This window comes from Gymnodraco acuticeps, unplaced genomic scaffold (genome assembly GCF_902827175.1).
Source record: "Gymnodraco acuticeps unplaced genomic scaffold, fGymAcu1.1, whole genome shotgun sequence".
In the NCBI taxonomy this organism is placed as follows: domain Eukaryota; kingdom Metazoa; phylum Chordata; class Actinopteri; order Perciformes; family Bathydraconidae; genus Gymnodraco; species Gymnodraco acuticeps.
The window spans coordinates 1,717,559-1,735,875 of NW_022990295.1; the positions used below are offsets into that span (position 1 = coordinate 1,717,559).

General features: G+C 41.8%; 3 protein-coding genes across 6 annotated transcripts; all 3 read right to left on the minus strand.

Annotated features, from left to right (window-relative positions):
• Nucleotides 1-286: 286 nt before the first annotated feature.
• On the minus strand, nt 287-3,712 carry hmgcl (3-hydroxy-3-methylglutaryl-CoA lyase). 3 transcript variants are annotated; one of them, XM_034222416.1, is made up of 9 exons: nt 3,523-3,712; nt 3,192-3,275; nt 2,310-2,417; nt 2,078-2,173; nt 1,823-1,971; nt 1,669-1,732; nt 1,404-1,592; nt 1,133-1,258; nt 287-931 (listed from the first exon to the last, which is right to left on the minus strand). In XM_034222416.1, the coding sequence occupies exons 1-9, from the start codon at nt 3,607-3,609 to the stop codon at nt 830-832; spliced, it is 1,005 nt and encodes a 334-aa protein (XP_034078307.1). In that variant the 5' UTR covers nt 3,610-3,712; the 3' UTR covers nt 287-829. The 3 variants fall into 3 exon arrangements, with proteins under 3 accessions (XP_034078307.1, XP_034078306.1, XP_034078308.1); XM_034222415.1 differs by having other exon boundaries at nt 3,514-3,712; XM_034222417.1 differs by having other exon boundaries at nt 3,551-3,683.
• Nucleotides 3,713-5,622: 1,910 nt separating this feature from the next.
• Nucleotides 5,623-10,333, minus strand: zbtb8a (zinc finger and BTB domain containing 8A). The gene is made up of 4 exons (XM_034222414.1): nt 10,189-10,333; nt 7,650-8,521; nt 6,817-6,986; nt 5,623-6,627 (listed from the first exon to the last, which is right to left on the minus strand). Exons 1-4 carry the CDS (start codon nt 10,269-10,271, stop codon nt 6,310-6,312), a joined length of 1,443 nt encoding a protein of 480 aa, XP_034078305.1. The 5' UTR covers nt 10,272-10,333; the 3' UTR covers nt 5,623-6,309.
• Nucleotides 10,334-10,779: 446 nt separating this feature from the next.
• On the minus strand, nt 10,780-14,733 carry gale (UDP-galactose-4-epimerase). Of its 2 annotated transcripts, none has more exons than XM_034221928.1 (11): nt 14,569-14,733; nt 13,670-13,798; nt 13,445-13,557; nt 12,710-12,823; nt 12,252-12,428; nt 12,057-12,170; nt 11,899-11,965; nt 11,728-11,813; nt 11,527-11,604; nt 11,189-11,303; nt 10,780-11,091 (listed from the first exon to the last, which is right to left on the minus strand). In XM_034221928.1, the coding sequence occupies exons 2-11, from the start codon at nt 13,788-13,790 to the stop codon at nt 11,027-11,029; spliced, it is 1,050 nt and encodes a 349-aa protein (XP_034077819.1). In that variant the 5' UTR covers nt 13,791-13,798; nt 14,569-14,733; the 3' UTR covers nt 10,780-11,026. The 2 variants fall into 2 exon arrangements, with proteins under 2 accessions (XP_034077819.1, XP_034077818.1); XM_034221927.1 differs by having other exon boundaries at nt 13,445-13,560.
• Between the last annotated feature and the right edge of the window lie 3,584 nt (nt 14,734-18,317).

Consider the following 18,317-nt stretch of genomic DNA (forward strand, 5'->3'; position numbering starts at 1 on the left):
GTCTGCCTGTCAGACTTGTAAGTCAGGTTTTTAACAAGGTGGAGTAAAGAAAAAAAGTTTGTTTATTCTGGATCATTTCCGCAACAAACTACAAAATCACTATGAGTTAAGAAATATTAACATTGTGCCTAATATGGTCAGTTATGGCTCCAAAATGTTTACAACAATTGAGCTAATATTGACTGTAAAAGGCTTAGATTTACTTTTCAAGCTTCTTGAGTTACAATCTTTCTTTACAGTTACGCTATTTATATCACTTTGCTCTCCACATAAGATCAATGACACATTTCATGTATGAAATAAAATTTATTTTTAAATGTACAATCTACATTTATTTACATGTTGAATTTGAAAGGAAAATAAATGCACAGCACATCAACATTTGTTCCACAAGCCAGTACAATGCCCACGTTCATTAGAACAGATTTTTCATAGACTCTATATGGAGAATTCATTTGAAGACAGACATAATGGAGTATGGTAGAAAACAAACAGTGTTTTCATCCATACCCAAGACATAATTCCACTGGTTCATTAACAGAAACTAAGTGTGTGTCTACTTTGATTTCCCCACTGGCCAGAAAGGAATGTAAGCACACTATTAAAGAAGCAGGTGATGGCATGAATTTATAAGATGGATTTGTGATTAGACTGACTGTACATAAGGCACTGTTCCAGCTATGCCATCATGAAGTTTAATAAGGTAATCTAAAAATAAAGTACTTGGAGAGGCTGAATGAAACTCAGGAGAGAATAAGCAGATCTGCACATAGAGAGGATGAAGGCTCCAGGTTTAGCTGCAGAGTACAGTCTGCGTTTTCACTTTAGTCTACAGCTTGCAGTTGGCCTGCGCTACTTTGGAGCTGGTCTTTCTGTTGAGGGTTCGACAGATATAAGCTCCGGCATCCATCAGCTTTGAGAGGTCCACTCCCTGAGGTGAGGACAGCAAGTCAAATGTTAAACTTGAAGTAGCCCACATCCTACAAAATATGGCTAAAATGTAAACTACAAATGTAGCTTAATTATAATATGTGGAAAAAACGCAAAAACAAGAGCAGCATTAACAAGTTCTACTATATAGGAAATAAAAGAAAAGGGAGGTTAAAGATAAACATAAAGGAGGACTTCTCACTGTTTGAATCCCAAGTCCGTGAAGCATGTAGACTACATCTTCAGTAGCAACATTCCCAGAAGCCCCCTGGGCATAGGGACAGCCCCCCAGCCCTGCTACTGACGAGTCCACCACACTGATTCCCATCTGCAAAATAATGGTACAATAGATTCATTAAAGACAATCTTCAGTTTATGAATTAATGTTTGCTTTTTACCTTTCATATTTATTCTAATAATAAAAAGGAAAATATATTTTCCAAAAATAGTAAGTAACCAGAGTGAGGTCTGACCTGTAAGGCTATGAGGATGTTGGCCAGGGCCTGGCCGTAGGTATCGTGGCAGTGCACTGCCAAGGCATTAACTGGCACCTCTTTGCTCACCGCCTCCAGCATTTCAATCATGCTTCCAGGAGTCCCCACTCCTATTGTGTCACCCAGAGAGATCTCATAGCAGCCCATGGAGTACAGACGCTTAGCCACCTGCAAGATAGAGTCCAAGTTAGACCTGGTAGTGTGCCAGTTTATGTCAAATAAACACCTATCAAATAAAACTCACGTGTGCAACTTTTTCTGGTGCCACCTTGCCTTCATAGGGGCATCCAAGAACACATGACACATAGCTGAGGTGACAGGAAACAGAGAGGAAGGAAATTAAAACCCAATCATTCCAGTAATGTATACATGTGTTAGGAGCGAGACAGTAAACCTACCCTCTAACTGGCACACCGGCTTCTTTCGCTGCTTTCATAATCACTTCAAAGCGCTGTAAACTCTCTTCCACTGAGCAGTTTATGTTCTTCTTACTGAAGAGCTCTGATGCAGCACCAAATATGGCTACCTCTGAAGCTCCAGCCTTCAACTGAGGTAAGTAAGAGCAAGTACAATTTGTATTGAAACATTGAGACTACAGTGTATGAAGCTGGATTGATCAGTGTAGCTATTGGGATGTGATGTGTGACACTTACAGCAGCCTGGAAACCCTTGAGGTTGGGGGTGAGGACGGGGTAAGACACCCCCGGTTTCCTACCAATCCCCTTCATCACTTCCACCTGGTCTGCCATCTGGACAAGGGTGACAGAAACCAATTAGTCCTGGAGAACAAGCCACCACCATTCCTTCACACTGCAATTTCTGTACCGCCCTACGTTGGGTGTGTCAGCACTTTCCATATGAATGGCTGTGGGAGAACAAACTCACCTGTGGAACCCATTTTGGAGACACAAAGCTGGTGGCCTCAATGACTGGCAGCCCTGTCGCTGACAGCATGTCAATCAAATGAATTTTAGTTTCTGTTGGCACGATAGTCTGAGGGGGGAAGCAGCAGAGCAATAAAACGAGGAATAATTGTGAAAAGACTGACAAAAATGCATGCCTGGAATTATTTCACCTGTTATACAATATTTAAACACCTGCTCTATTTCATTATACTCTGTGTTGTAAAGTTACTAAGTACATGTACTCAAGTACTGTACTTAAGTAAAATATTGGGGTACTTTTACTTTTCTTGAATATTTCAATGTTCTTGCTACTTTGTAAATCTACCCCACTACTATTGAGAGATTAATAGTATACTTTTACTCCACTAGCTTTAGTCAATACTTTGCAGATTTTGACTAATGACATGAAATAGAATCAACAAGGAAATAAGACTTTAGTTACACATCGAGTAAATTATATTATTATTAGCTACCAGTAGTTTACCAAGTAATTTCAGTTAGCTGCCCCTTTACAAGCTTTGATAAACAAAACATATAATATATTATTCTGAAATGGACCAATCTGCCAAATGAATACTTTTGGTATACGAGTAGCTTATATTGTGATGCTAATACTGTACTATATATATATATATATATATATATATATATATATATATATATATATACATATACATATACATATACATATACACACACTTGTACCTATACTTGAGTCACATTTTGATTGAGCAGGACTTTTACTTGTAACAGAGTTTCTACTGATGGTGACACGCATAGATATGTTAACATCTGACATGTAATAGCTTGTGTTTAATCAAATTATTCAAGTCATTAATTGTTCTTACATAACCTTACATACCTTTTCATTCTGAAGCCCATCTCTGGGTCCCACCTCCACTATTTTCACCTTCTCTGGAAGAGCTTGACCTGCTCTTACGCCAGCCTGCACAAACACACGCAGACACATATTTAATACAGATGTAATTTAAAGCAGTGTTAGGTAAGAAAACCTGACACACAGCTGCCTAGGTTACCAGCTATCAGTGACTGTATGTTAGCTTAGCTTGACCGTGGAGGAAGCTACAGTTGGCTACAGTTCGCCGACAAGCACTACAGTACTGACAGCCATTTAAACATGAACAATATAACCTGCTGGGAGATAAAAGCATAATAAAACGTACTGCAGTGACCTTTGCTGCTGAGCTATACGCCACATACTTCTGACCCATTGCTGAACTTAGAATTCTTCTGTTTACAAGACTCATCACGGTCGCCATGTTGGTCGGTTAGTGCTAGATAGATCCAAGCCCCCAGGAAGTGCGCCGGACTCTGATGAAAATATTCGTTGTGTCCAAAAGGCGGTACTACAATTTCCGGATCAGTCCGTGACGTCACTGGGCCCAGAAATACTTTTTCCCATTCACTAACATTGGGAAAGAGACGTCTGTAAATCAGCGGATACTTTTTTAAAAACTAAATAAACTACCCCGTATGAACTATTTTATAGCCCTTATTATAATCATTAGGTCCTTAAGTTGTAAAATGCATTCATTCTACTGAGCCGAGAGTAGGAGCTCCGGGGGCGGGGCTTAAGGGGCGCATGCTCTGTAAACGCACATACGGGTTCTTCTCATGGATGTTCTGCTCTGACAGCCAGGCATGATGGGTAATCTGTGACGTTTCGCTCTCTCAAAAGTTGGGCCATTTTGTCCTCATGCGCCAATGAGCAGCTCTCATAGGAAAGAACGAGGCCCTGGGCTGAAGTCCAATAGTCCATTTAGCTTAGGAACCTTCCTAACGGAGTGAAATGACCCGGAAGTACGTCACTGGCAGCCATGATAAGTGCCGTTCCAATTCTCCAAATGAAAGAAAAGGAGGTTTCAAACTTCCTTTATAACCTCCTTTAGTTTAGGAACCACTAGACCTCCCTAACCGAAAGGAGAGGAGAAAATGCTGCCCCACAATGCATTGCAGCCGCAGCATTTGACGTCACACAACAGTCGGCCGTTCATGGACACAAACGATAATGGGAGAAATTATATCATGAAAGTTACGGTGCTTATTAAGCTTTTTAAAACGTATGTGGTAAGTTGCCAAAGTGCTTTGTTTTGAACGTTCATCAGTATTATAATCAAAAAGAGAAATATGAACGTTAGTTTTTACTGAAATGATCAAATAAAGTCAACATTTCACTGAGCTGTGTGGGGTTTGCTCAACTTTTAAAAGATGTTTGAATGGTGATATACACAGTGATAGATGTTAAGGACTAACGTTTATAATAAATACATTTGTATTTATTTTAAGATCTTTTAATAGTTCATACAATCATACGTATTGGGATCATTTGTATTAATGTGGACCGGAGGGAGAGGGTGACGAGCATACGTTTCACTTTCCTTTTTTATTTAAATTCCAACTTTGGTCATGAAGAATATGTTTCTCTGTTGTCCACGTTCATAAAGCATAAAACAACAGCATCAGAGCACGGTGCAGAGTCTCTAGATGAGTTTACAGTAGTCCCTTGTTCTTATTAAACATCCATGTTGTAGTCCGCTATAGAAAACTGTGGTTTCCATAGTTTCCTCATAGCAGCAGACGCACATTCATGACGTCCGCTGGCGCATCATAAACACGTCGGATAGTGAAAGTGCATTCGGATTCTCTAAGCACCGCAGTCTCTTCTCCTAAATCCTTTTGAATTCTCCTATCCACTATCCCTTAACCCCGTGACGTTTCACTCAGAGGTCAAGGAATAGGAGATAGGGTTAGAATTTAGGAGCTGATTTTTGGATTATCGGAACGCAACCCTGATGTCACTTCTCCCTCGGGATAGAGGAACGGAAAGCACCGCAAGGTCGCCATCTATGGGCCGGGTCTTTGTATTGAAAACTCATTTCAGAATATTTTTAATGTCCTTTATCATTTATTATGTTAATTGTAATTCAACTCCATTACCATATACGTTTAAGACGTTTGCAAAAGCTACATCATATTTATACACATATGTTTTAATGCTTCACTCATGTTGATGTCATTTTTCTTGTAATCATTCACTCACTATTTGACAAATAATCTAAATGAATACTGTTTTCTTTACATATAACACTTTCGAAATGTTCTAAAATCATCAGTGTGCAATGAAATATTGTCCATTTCGAATGCATATAATCTGCCTTTATTTTATTGTATATTCATTATTTGTTCTTGTCCTTACTATAGTTTTCCTTTTATAAGATTTGTTTAAACTCTCCATTTAGACAACAAGATGTGAAATGACACAGAACACAGAGTTGTATAAAAATATCTTTAATGTGTCAAAAAGTAAAAAGAAACAGACAAATACATTATAATTGGTTTTATACCATAGTGCATATCATAATCAAAAATGATCATAGAAAAACTTTGTGACATTGGGAGGGAAAGAAAAGTCTGCTGTTGATTTTCCCTACAGTGAGCAGGAAAACAGCAGTAGAGTCATAACATGTCACTTTGTTTTGTTCAAACGCCAGCATTTATCAAAGCAGAAAGACTCGAAAAGTAGCATGTGTTTTAACATGCATATGAAAAAATTATTGAAAGAGTTATTATTTAACAATAATAGAGGCAAAGGAAACACTGACAATGCATGCTTTGGATACTGCATATATTTATGAAGTTTAACAAAAAGCATTCCATTTGTCACTAAGGTCAACTTCTCATTTAAAGTAACCATTAACCGGTTGCATTTAACTAATAGACGTATATATATAACTAATATATCATAAATGTATGTATTTACATTACTGGATCACATGTTATTCATAAATTCTCCTGCATGGCTTCAGCACATGCACGCACACGCACACGCACACGCGCACACACCACACACCACACACACACACACACACACACACCCACACACACACACACACACACACACACACACACACACACACACACACACACACACACACACACACACACACACACACTATATTTCACTCCAGCTCCTCGTCACTGTCGTCCACTTGTTGGATGATGAGGTCGGCCCCCGAGTCTTCAGCCAGGTCATCGTCATCAGTTACCATCCAGCTCCTCTTGCTGTCCCCCTCCTCCTCCCCGTCTACTCCCAACAATAGTGCCGGCTCCTCATTGGCGCCATCTAGACTGTCCATGGGGATGTCATCACAATCCACTTCCTGGATGCATGCGGTGCACATGCGGTATCGTCGTGAGCCCTCACACACCACATGCCCAGTGTCCTCCGTCACCTGACACTTACATTTCCTGCAAACCAGCTTCCTGGCTTGATGGATCTGTGGAGGAACAAAAAAAAGTCAGAAATGCTGTTGGTGTTTCTATGGGGACGAGTAGGTGGTTGTAAATAATCTTTTGTTTTCAAACACTGAAGCACAGCCTGAAGTGTATGCTCACAATTTCTATGTTTCTAAAGCTGTTACATCAATACTGAATTACTTTTGCCTCCGGGTTGTTAATAAACCTACCGTCTCGAAATGGCTCCGAAGATGCTCCAGGCGAGTGAAACGTTTATTGCAGGCCTGACAGGGGTACGGCCTCTCTCCAGTGTGGCAGCGCAGGTGTCGCTTCAGGTCTGCCTTCCTTTTCACCGTGTGTGTGCAGAAGGGACATTTGAAGCGCATAATGGGGTTTGAGTCTGCAAAGAGGAAGATAAAGTGTTCAGAGCTCTTGCTTTTCGGTTGATGCAGCAACCTGCAACAGAATCACAAAACCCAATATCCCCTGGGTTAAATACAATTATTCTGATTCTTATGATTGTGATAAAAGTTAGAATTAAGAAGGTCACTGATGCTGATAAATGTTGAATAAGTTACAGAGATTACTTTTTTGGGAGTTCATGCTAAAAATATTTGTAAAATGGTTAACGATGACAAGAAATTGCATGACATCTGACTGTGTCTTGCTGTTTCTAAATTCAGTTATATTCGTTTTTTTATATAGAATATAAACTTTTTTCTGGCATTTCTGATTTATTATATTAGTGAGAAGGAGACAGTAAAGGCATGGGATAAAATGCAACAGTAAACCCATGGCGGGATTTGTACCCAGGCAGCTGTAGCAAATTAGCGTCAGCTAGGCTATAAAGAGAACAATACTTGCATCAAATAGCTGTTTTCAGCTTGTCCATATATTATATTTCTGTCCGTATTTAACTTTCAATAAATTAATAAATAATGTCCTGAATATGAAGAATTGGCTTATTTTGAGGTTTACAATCCATGCCAGTCTGACCATGTTGTTCATTTTCCCACTTCTCTATAGAAATGATTGTCTTTTCCTTTCGTACAGCCCGACTCACCTCTATTGAAGTGTCCAATTACACCCACAATAGGTGGCAGAGTAGCATAAAGCTCCTCTGCCTTCTCAGCCTTTTGTGTCCTGGCCTCCTGCAGGTCTAGGTCCGCAGGTTGGTTGGAGCGATTGCTGTTGGACCCTTTCCTCTTAGTCCCCCCTTTACCTCTCCGGCGCTCTGATCCAGGCAGGGTGTACAGAGGATCCTGAGGGTCATGCAGGTCCTCTGACTCTGCATGGAGATCATCAGCAGGGCTGCTCGGGTTAGTCTTCATCACTGAGGCCGACGACTCCTGGTCTAAGTCTTTTCCTATAAAGCTAGATTGTGATCTGGAGTTGTCCCGGGTCCAGAGCGCAGGGGGTGGGCTGACAGAGCTGGGGCCTTGCTGCTGCTCTAATGTCTCATCCCCTGCTACACTGGTGAAACTGCAGGTCTCAGACACGCTGAGGCAACGCTCACTGTCTTCATCCTTTACACTGATCTCCAAGGAAGATTTGATGAAGTTCTTGCAGAAGTTGATGACATTGTTCATCTGTAAGTAGCTTGCTGCTGACATCACCTCGATCACGTTGTGGCTTGAGAGGTCCAGCTGGCCGGAGTAGATGAAATCCAGGATGACGGTGAAGGTCTCGGGGCTGAAGACGTCGAAAGTGGCATCAACGGAGTCAGCCAGCCCGTCCGGCCCCTGGGACAGCAGCATGCGGAAGTATCCACTGCTGGCAAACAGGACGTTGCGGTGGGCCCTGAAGAGCTGACCCTCCACCAGCAGGTTGCAGTCGCAGAAGAGCTCCTGGCGGCGCTGCTGGTTCAGCTGCTTCAGCAGGCTGCTCTGGTGAGCCACTGTGATGTCTGCCGCGTTGAACCACCTCTGAGGCTGCCTGCAGGAGACAACATGAGAGCACTGGGTGTGCATGCGGAAAACACTGTTCTGCAATAAATTAACAGATCATAAAGGCCTTGTGGAAACTAATAATGACAGTATCACTTCTTCCATCTACATGATCCTGGATGAACAAGCTAAGAGCCTATACATAGCCTACATGACAAATGTTTTGACTTTTATATATTACAGTGGAAAACATACACTTCTTGAGTGTGTTCGTGGGACATATCTGACCTGGCCAACTGACTTTGATAAATAGTTGTGCTACCAGGTTAAATATTAAAAGCAGGTCACATAGCAGGGGGGGGGGGGGGTGCCGGACGTCAGCGAACCGAACTTTCTGCGCGACTGTCACTCAAATGCGGGACATAGTCTCAATTTGTGGGACGCGGGTCTAGTCATCCCAAACAATGCCACAAGTGCGCAGTGCACTCACAAAACGGGCAGACAGCAGGTCTACAGAAACTACCGGTATACTTAGTCCTACTTTAGTTAGGCTACTGTACTGCAAAAAGCACGTGCTGCGCTCAACACAGACACAGACTCAAAACCATGGACACACCGGCACATAAACAATTTATAAGCCTAAATTGCATAAATGCTTGGACTTAGACTATTAAAAAAAAACCATGCTTCAAAAAAGTGGGGTCTCCAGATAAGTGGGGGGACGGCTATCCCCCGCGTCCAACGACCACTACACCACTGCCAGTGACCCCCCCGTTGATGTAGCTGTCAGATCTCCCCTGTCTTTGTTTATGCACTGGACTATCTCGAGCTCCGCAAAACATCCGCCTACCTGATTTCATTCGGCGCTGTGATTGGATGCACGATATTTCAATCAAACTCTCATTCTAATAGGCTACACCCGACTCCAGTCAGAGCATCGGGTGGTAAAACCCTGTTATCACCCATAAGGGAAGGTAAAGCGGGCATGAAATATATCTGACGTTACAAACACAACAGACTTAAGGGAAGAGAACATATTAGAGCATTGTAACTGGGCATGACATGCAAAGATAGTTCGAAAATGCCGCAACCTCATTTGCAGAATAGTTTATTTTTTTATAGTAACCTATTTAGCCTTCCTCGTGTAGACTCTAAATTACACCCATGCATTTTTAATTATACGATGCCTTCTGACAGGCTCCCCAGCGCCCGATAACCACGGTGCAACGCCCGCTTGCAACATTCTATACTGCTCCTCATGTCACACGAAACCAAGTCCAGTATGTAAACAGAGATATTCTCGCTTAATTCAGGTAGTCGACCTATAAAACGAAATGAGAGTGCTGCAGTCCTCCGAGAGAAAAGCGGGCAGCGGCGCACCAGAGCAGCCCAGTCTGTCCTGGAGCGACGCCCACTTCAGGCTCCAGCCAGCACACAATGGAAAAATAAGAAACAAACCTCCAGTAACTGAGCATACTGCGAACTGATAAATACATATATTCACATAGGGAATCATATTTGGGATAAGACGCGCTAATACACCCGTTTTCATCCTCGACGCCACCCCCACTTTCCCCGGAGGTCCGGAGCGCAGCGAGCAGCGGGGAGGATTTGCCTGCTGCCCAAACCCAGCGACTCTCTCCCAGGCGTGAGGTGTCGGCAGGACCCGCTTACGCCCCACGCCGTTCAACCCCCACAAGATCCATCGATACTCACTGGTGACTTGATTCACCCGGCGCCCGATAGAGTCTACTCGCCCCCAAGTCTTCCACCATTTCCGTTTTTAATTTCTTTTGCATTTTTCCGGTGCTCTTTTCTCCCTTCCAGGGTCCACAGTCAGGCACTTCCTGCTCAGCCCTAAAGACCGAAACCCGGTTAGAGCGATTGGAGCTCTGCTGACGTGGGTGTTTATTAACTGGGTGCCCGAGGGTTCAAGGAGCCATTTAAAGCCCTAGTGCCCGGTTTTAATGTGGTGTATGGGCAGAATATTGATATTGAACAGTGCCTTATAACATTGTGTAATATTTCTATAGGGATTTATAGCCTGTCTGCCCATCTACTGACCTATCATACAGCTTTTATTTACTGTATATCTGCTTTGGCATCACTATGATAATGTTCCTGTGTGGCTCAATAGTGACTTTTCATGTGTATATTTTACTGGAATATTGTTATGGTTTTTCCACATTTTGTATTTGATCTCATATCGTATTCAGCACTGAAACCGGCAATCTCCCTTAATAACATCTAATTTCACAATAATTTGAAACAGTTAACTTTTATAATGGAGTGGAAATGAAGACATCCTTAATATGACAATTAATTTATTCTTTCAGTGTTATGGCTCACAGATCAATACATACAGTATTATTGGAGAAAACACCCATTGTTAATCTGAGAGATCAAACATTTGTTCATTAGTTAATAGAGAATATAGTATAAAGCAGCTGAATCACATGTTGTTTATATGAAATGCAACAAAGAGGAAGTTGATGGTTTGCTTTGGCCTGATGATTTAGGAGAGGATTCAATAACAGCAAAAGTCTAAGTTGCATCAAGAGGCGGTGCCATCGGAAAATCCTGTGGGGTTCTTGGACTGCCAGCGCCACAGATCTTCACCTACACAGGTAAGAATAATAACATATATGATGGGGCAATATTTCACACAAAATAGCTTTAAAATACACAAAGATATTTTAAGTGTAGCTGTGCTTACACATTCGTTCCAGGTCAAATTTGGCCTTCCAGCCCAGCTCCTTGTCAGCGAGACGAGGGTCAGCGTAGCAGGATGCGATGTCTCCTTCCCTACGTGGTGCAATTTTGTATTTGATCTATGGAGAAGATGCATTTTAATTAACAGAACAGGAGGCTGGTTTAGCCTTAAAAGGTGGGACCCTCTTAAATCATCTAACTTCACAATCAAAGTCAGCTTTGCCATCCTTTAAACATGATAACATGTAGTTTGGTTACTACTCCAAGTGAGTTTAATTACTCTCAGAAGACACAATACAATCACTGAAGACAATTCGCCTTGGAAAGATGATGTCCCCTCACCTCTTTCCCTGATGCCTTCTCCATAGCCTTCACCATCTGGAGCACAGAGTAGCCCGTCCCCGTTCCCAGGTTGTAAACCTTCGGACACAAAAATATACGCATGCCAGCACTCCCATAAATACCTTCATGCTATATGCAAGTGAATACACAATAGACAAGAAAATGTGTTTTGGAATGCTTTGCTTTTTTTCTCAAATGTACCTTGCAGCCACAGCCATCCTTCAGCTTCTTCAAAGCTGCTATGTGTCCTTTTGCCAGATCTACGACATGGATATAGTCTCGTACACCTAGAAAGAAAAAGGCAAACCTTGAGCCCTCTGCCCAATTTGCAAACCACAATTAAATCTTTTAAATGCAGTTATTTTCCATTACCTGTTCCGTCAAGTGTGTCATAATCCTTCCCATACACACTGAGGCACTCTCGTCTCCCAACAGCAACCTATGAGGGGGATACATTAAGCAATGCAAAACACATGGAGTATGCTTCCATGCTCTGACCTAGCTGTGTATTTGGCAGAAGGCTCATGTACCTGGGCAACATATGGCAGCAGGTTGTTAGGGATACCCTGAGGGTCCTCCCCGATCAGGCCGGAGGAATGAGCTCCAATTGGGTTGAAATAACGCAACAGCATTGCATTCCAGTCCTGCTGACACACAGCGATAATGAGACACCATGTGCACTGTATATGTGTGGGTGTGCATGGTTTCTGTCTTCGGATAAGTACCTTCTCAGCTTTACAGTGGTCCTTGATCATCTCCTCAATGAAGTACTTGGACTGGCCGTAGGGGTTGGTGCAGCCGCCCACGGGGTGCTGCTCGTCGATGGGGAGGCGCTGAGGGTCTCCGTACACCGTGGCTGAGCTGCTGAAGACCAGATTGTGCACCTTGTGAGCCTGCATCACCTGGGACACGTGCAGATGCAAAAGAAACACGGCACACACATATAGTCAGCCGTTTAAGTACACACACATACAGAGTAAGTTTGGCGGACACAGTGAGCTCCACACGTTAAAAGTTCTGAAGGGTGCAGGGTTAGAATTAGCCGACTCAGTGTCAGATGAACACACACTGTCATGCACTCTGCAAACAAAGAGGAAGTGCAAATAGAGATCAGTTCAGAAATGAAGAGGGAAGTGCAGGCTTAATGGAGGACAGACGTGTCAGATAAAAAGTTCAAACTGACCTCCAGCAGGTTCATGGAGGCGGTGAGGTTGACTCTGTAGTAGCGTAGCGGCTGCTCCACAGACTCGCCAACAGCCTTCAGACCAGCAAAGTGTATCACCGCACTGAAGGAATGCTGCAACACACATCCATGTTTAGTCAGGTATGACCAATGTGGAAGGACATATTTTTAACTGATATGCCCAAGCATTATGTCACACTACCTATTCTCAGTGCTATCTGAGCATGTATGGTGGCCGGCAGGGACATAGTTAGGTAAAATACATTGAAAAGCAGACTAAAATTGTAATTGTAAAATGTACAGTAAAGACAAGGTTTTCAAGCATTACCTCAATGACATGTTATGAGCTGATCTAAGAGCTGATTTATGAGCGGAAAATACCTGTACATTTAGTTGAATTTAGGTTTAAACTCACATTTTCTGTTGTCGATTAATCAGCCATTGAGGTGAACAATTTATGAATTTGTCCAAAAAAATTGTCAACATGCCTATTATTGTGAAACATGCCTATTATTTTCCCAGATCCAAAGCTGCCATATTAAACGGAATTATATTATATATTCAACCAACAGTAAAAAGCCTTATGTTTGTAATTTCTTGCCAGAAAAAATTACTAAAACATATGGCTTATCAAACTAGTTACACTTCAATCGTCTCTCAACTGAGAAAGCATTTAAATAAGTAGCTGTTCAAGTTTGGATAAAATGAATAAATAACCTTTAATATCTTACTGACCTTTTTGAAGAGTTTCTCCAAGCCAGGTTGGTCCAGAAGATCTAGTTCATGAAACTCAATGCTGGTGTCCAGGAACTTCTCTATCCTCCGTATGCTTTCTGGCACATCCCCCTCTCCTCCATAGACAACAGGTTACACACAGCTTTATATTATGACTTTGAATTGCCAACTGTAGGCTGAGGCACTAACTTTTTATCAGCCTGTGTTTTCATTAAGGGAGTTTACCTCTGACAGCGTTACTGAAGTTATCCACCACGACTGGATGGTAACCCGCTTCGATGAGCTCCACCACACAGTGACTACCGATGTAGCCTCCTCCACCTGTGACCAGGACCTTCTCTGCCATTCTCTCACCTGTCAAATACAACACACAATCACAAACATAAACTCAACCATTTAAAACCCTGTTGTGATTATTCTTGTTAAAGCACAATGATGTGAAGGCAATCTCTAGACCTGCTATGGAAGAACAGGATATCCTTTAGCCTGAGTAAGTTTGAGGAAATACTTTAGGGCCACTGTCCCAGGGCAAGCCCAAACCTGTCAAGCCACATACAACAATTATAGTGCCTTAACCTTGTAACGTCAGTCGCTACTCACTGTTGGAAGGTATTTTAATCATTTGAGAAGGTGAACTTAAATAAACTATAATGTACTAGTACGTTGCTTCGTAAAAGTTGTATGAATTAATTTCAATAAAAACCTTTGCCCCTAATGAGTGCTGAGTCTGCTTTAACATAAACCCATGGACATTTAACTTCTTTCCATCTAGGCTTAATCAATAACCTAATACTATATCTCCTCAATAGTAACATACACTCTAGGCCAAATCCTAAACACACTTTTTCCTCAGTACACTTTTGTATTCTGTGTTTTGCATTTTGAGACTGTACATTATAGCTAAATGTATTATTGTCTGTATAAGATTAGGCACAATCCGAATTAACACGTATTTTTTTATAAACGTGATGTCGTCGTCGACCAACTGCATCTATGCCAGTTCTAGTAAGGATTAACAACTTACATTTAGTCTAACCCATTTAGCAAAGGCATTAATTTGTGACAAACTGTCAGAATGAGAGCACATCCTACAGAGAACTGAAGATGTCAGTGAAAAGACTTACTTAATTTCCCGATAAGAGAGTAAATAGTAGTTCCCGACAGAGTCTCCTAATAAAACAGACCCGGAGAAGCAGGAAAAGTGTGTGTAGTGACAGAAATAAGTTGTATCTGTCAGTTCATTTAGTGAAGTGTTACCCCTCTCCTTTAGCCATATCTTTACTTCCTGTAAAACGTGGAAACAGCGATAAATTCATGAGTGGAGCGCAACTTCCTATATCTGTCCTTTCAAAATAAAAGCATACGCATTCCTACATTGGCACCGCAGAACATTTAATTCACTTAAGCTTTAACTGTGATATAAAGTTATCAATATGTGTTATAATACCATGTAGGTAAACAAACGCAACATAAACAAAAACACGTTATAATATCGGCAAAACTATAGTTTCAGCTTTTAATTTGAAGTATTAAACGGATTCACCATACTGCTCATCGTGCGCTTCATGGTATTTAATCACTTTGACGTTGTACGTAAGAGGCTCACATGCCGTGACGTCAGAACCACCCTAATAAAGCTACGCCCTTGCCCGTACAAACAGAGAGGTGATAGTGCTGTGTGCAGACCAATACACACAGGATGGGAAGGGGAAAGTGCCACGTAACTTAACAAATTCAGTCCAGCACATTTGCAAATAGTAAAGGGTTTAGGCAGCAATGCAAGTGCAGTTTAGTAAAAAGTACTACAGATACTTGAATGTATCCACACAAAAACATGTTTTAAAACACGTTTAAAACATACAGTAGGCTATATTCTATATGTCATTATGTTAATACATATAAAAAGTATCACTATGTATATGTACAAAGTTAGATGTTTTTTACGTAATTGTCCAAACTCAAATAAAAGTAAATAAACAAACAGACAGAGAATCAATCACAACATCCAAAACGTATAGCCTTTTAAAAGACTATATTTCTAATGAATTATCTGACCTTTTTCTCTATTTCCTATGATGACATATTCAATTTGAACTGATGCCTTTTCTGTTGCCTTCAGACCCAAATGTGTAAATCATGCATGTGAAATATGTGTTGGCATTCTTATGTTCATAAAGACAGCTGTTTTTTCCATTAAGTCTGTATGCAGTTCAGATTTAGCAGGAGTCTTTTATATCCTGTGTCATTTCTGAAGGCCACTTGCCAGTCCTGCCCAGAGAGACTGGCACATAAAGAAAGGCGGCAGAATTGTGAGCAAAGAAAGATTAGACGAGTTGGATACCTTAGAGATTAAGTTTGCTCTCTCCATTCATAATGCAGTCTCTTTGTTATAGAAAGGTCTTGGAGCAGATGAATACATCTGAAGAGGGAAAACACAATGGAAAACACATCAGCAGTGGTACACAGTTATAAACAGGAAAACCAATCCAACCATTCAGAAGAGGAACGAGAAGAGGAAACCGAAGGAAACATTTCAAACTGAGAGGAGGAACAACATGTGACTCTTTGACTGTCAGAGAACAACATGTAACTAGAATTGCCATCTCTTAAATACATTTGGTTCAGTTTTGAAACCACTCTACAGTTTTATTTTGGGTCAGCTGTGTGTTTTAAAATGTTTATGTCAGGAAGAACTTTGCTTCTTAAAAACAACGTAAGAAGGAAACCAGCAACCAGCAACTCTCCCCCCTAGTCCTGATCTACGCTATATGCTGTGGGCAGTCTTCTAATGTGGATTGGCATCAGTGTGACCCGGATGGGGCTCAGATGGCAGCTGTGAAGGGGGCCTGCATGGTCTCCAAGACGAAAATGCAAATGAGGAGACACAGGGCTGAGCCAGATCCGACATGTATGTGTCAGGAGAAGGGTCCAGTATGTGGCTCAGATGGGCGGACCTACCCGAATGTTTGCCAGATGAGAGAGGTCATGAGCCAGCATAAAACCACCCTAAAGCTCACTGGAGGAGGACCTTGTTACTGTGGTTACTGCATTATTTTCTTGCATAAGTCATCAGTCCAGGAAAGATTAGATTCAAATTAATGTGAAGAGTTGGTTTGTTACTTATTAACTTTAGTGATCCTAGTTTTGAACCTTGAGGTACTCCTTTTTTTGCTGCATCCCCACGTAACCTTCGAAGCCGCAGAAACCAGTTCAATATACACAGGGAACGACATTGTGTTTTTGTGCGAGGCCTAAGCCAACCATCTGTCAAACCTGAGCTGGGCAAAGACACGGAGTGACAATTTCCTGCCCGGAGATGATCCACAGCTCTGTCCAGGTTTAATACGCACTGCTGTTATCAGGGTTTACTGACAGTTTCAGTAACAGTGTATCTGAGGCTGCAAAATCAAGCAGAAACAAAACAGAAAAACTAACTCAAAATAAAACTAACTGCTGAGTCACCAGATAATTAATCGAATGCAGGGAATGATCCATTGTCCAGGAACAATGTTTTCACCTATTCTCGCTTTGCTGCCTTTACTGTGGTGTTCCCTGGTAAAAAAACAAACATTACCTTTTTCTGGTGCGCCAATCCCACCTCCACCTGTCTCCAAGAAATGTCAACCATCATTTCATTTGATTTAAGTGATACAAACAGATACAAGTCACCCCTAAAGTAAAGCCTCAACCACTTCTACCTGCTTTCACGTCTCCACTCAGAAAACGTAGGGTACAGTATATTCGTACACTGAGGAAAAAAGAAGGGGATGGATGGAGCGAGAGAAGGTGGGACCATCCACAGGGTCTCTGTCTGATTCTCTTCATCTCTCTCCACCTGAGTGCCAGTTAATCCTCCCCTCATCCACGACTCCCAGCTGGATACACTGGCTCCTTCTGAATGGCAAGCTGCATTAACGCAGAGGAACCTTCCCCTGCTGTCTGTTAGTCAAAGCTGATTGGAGATTAATGGCCTGCGGCGAAAATACAGCCTTCCATCTCATCTCAAATCACTTTCCACCCCTTTATCTCTCCTTCTCTTCACTTCTATAGCTTTTAATCCCAGCTCTCCTCCTTTTCAATGTCATCAACTTTTGCTTGCCACTACATTTTTGACTCTATTCAGTTATCTCTTTTTGACAGATAAATGACAAGAAGGATGAAGAAGAGGAAGACTGAGTAGAACAAATAAAACCCCCTCCTGAGTGGAGCCAGAATGATGTCATGGGGGCATTTGTCCTCCTGGTGTGGAGGCTTCCCTTCCCCTGCTAATTACCTTGTACAAACTCGAATCTGATACGGCGGATATGAGGCCCAAACACAATTATTGTGGGCTAACAAAGAGATATTGAGATTCAGGGAATGAGGGAGAGACTGCAAGTGAGATAGAAGGAAAAGCATGCACATGGCCATGCATGCACACACACACACATACAGTGACCACATGCGTGCACACACACAAGCATACCCCACCCACACACACACAACCACTTGTCCTTCCCCTCCATTCCCTCAGATAGGCTAATGTTATTACTGGGGTAATTATCCTCATTAGTGCCAGCAGCTGTAGAGAGCACATTGCTTGCTGTTCAAACTCCACCCCAAACCTTTCCGTCTTCACATCCCTCTTTGTATTCCCAAGATCTTATTTAGAGACTTTGTGTCCATCCTTTGCATGCAGTTGTAAAAATAGAGCCCCATCAAGTTACCCCTATTTGTTAGAGTCTATTTTGTGGATGTGGGTTGCTAATGTGTTCTGGCTTGCAGCACTGACCACAAAAAGCTACATTAGAAGGCTCAGCAGTGTGCAAAAGTAGAAAAATAGCTAAAGTGCATTTATAAATTAGTTAATAGTTAACTTAATTGGATGAGATAA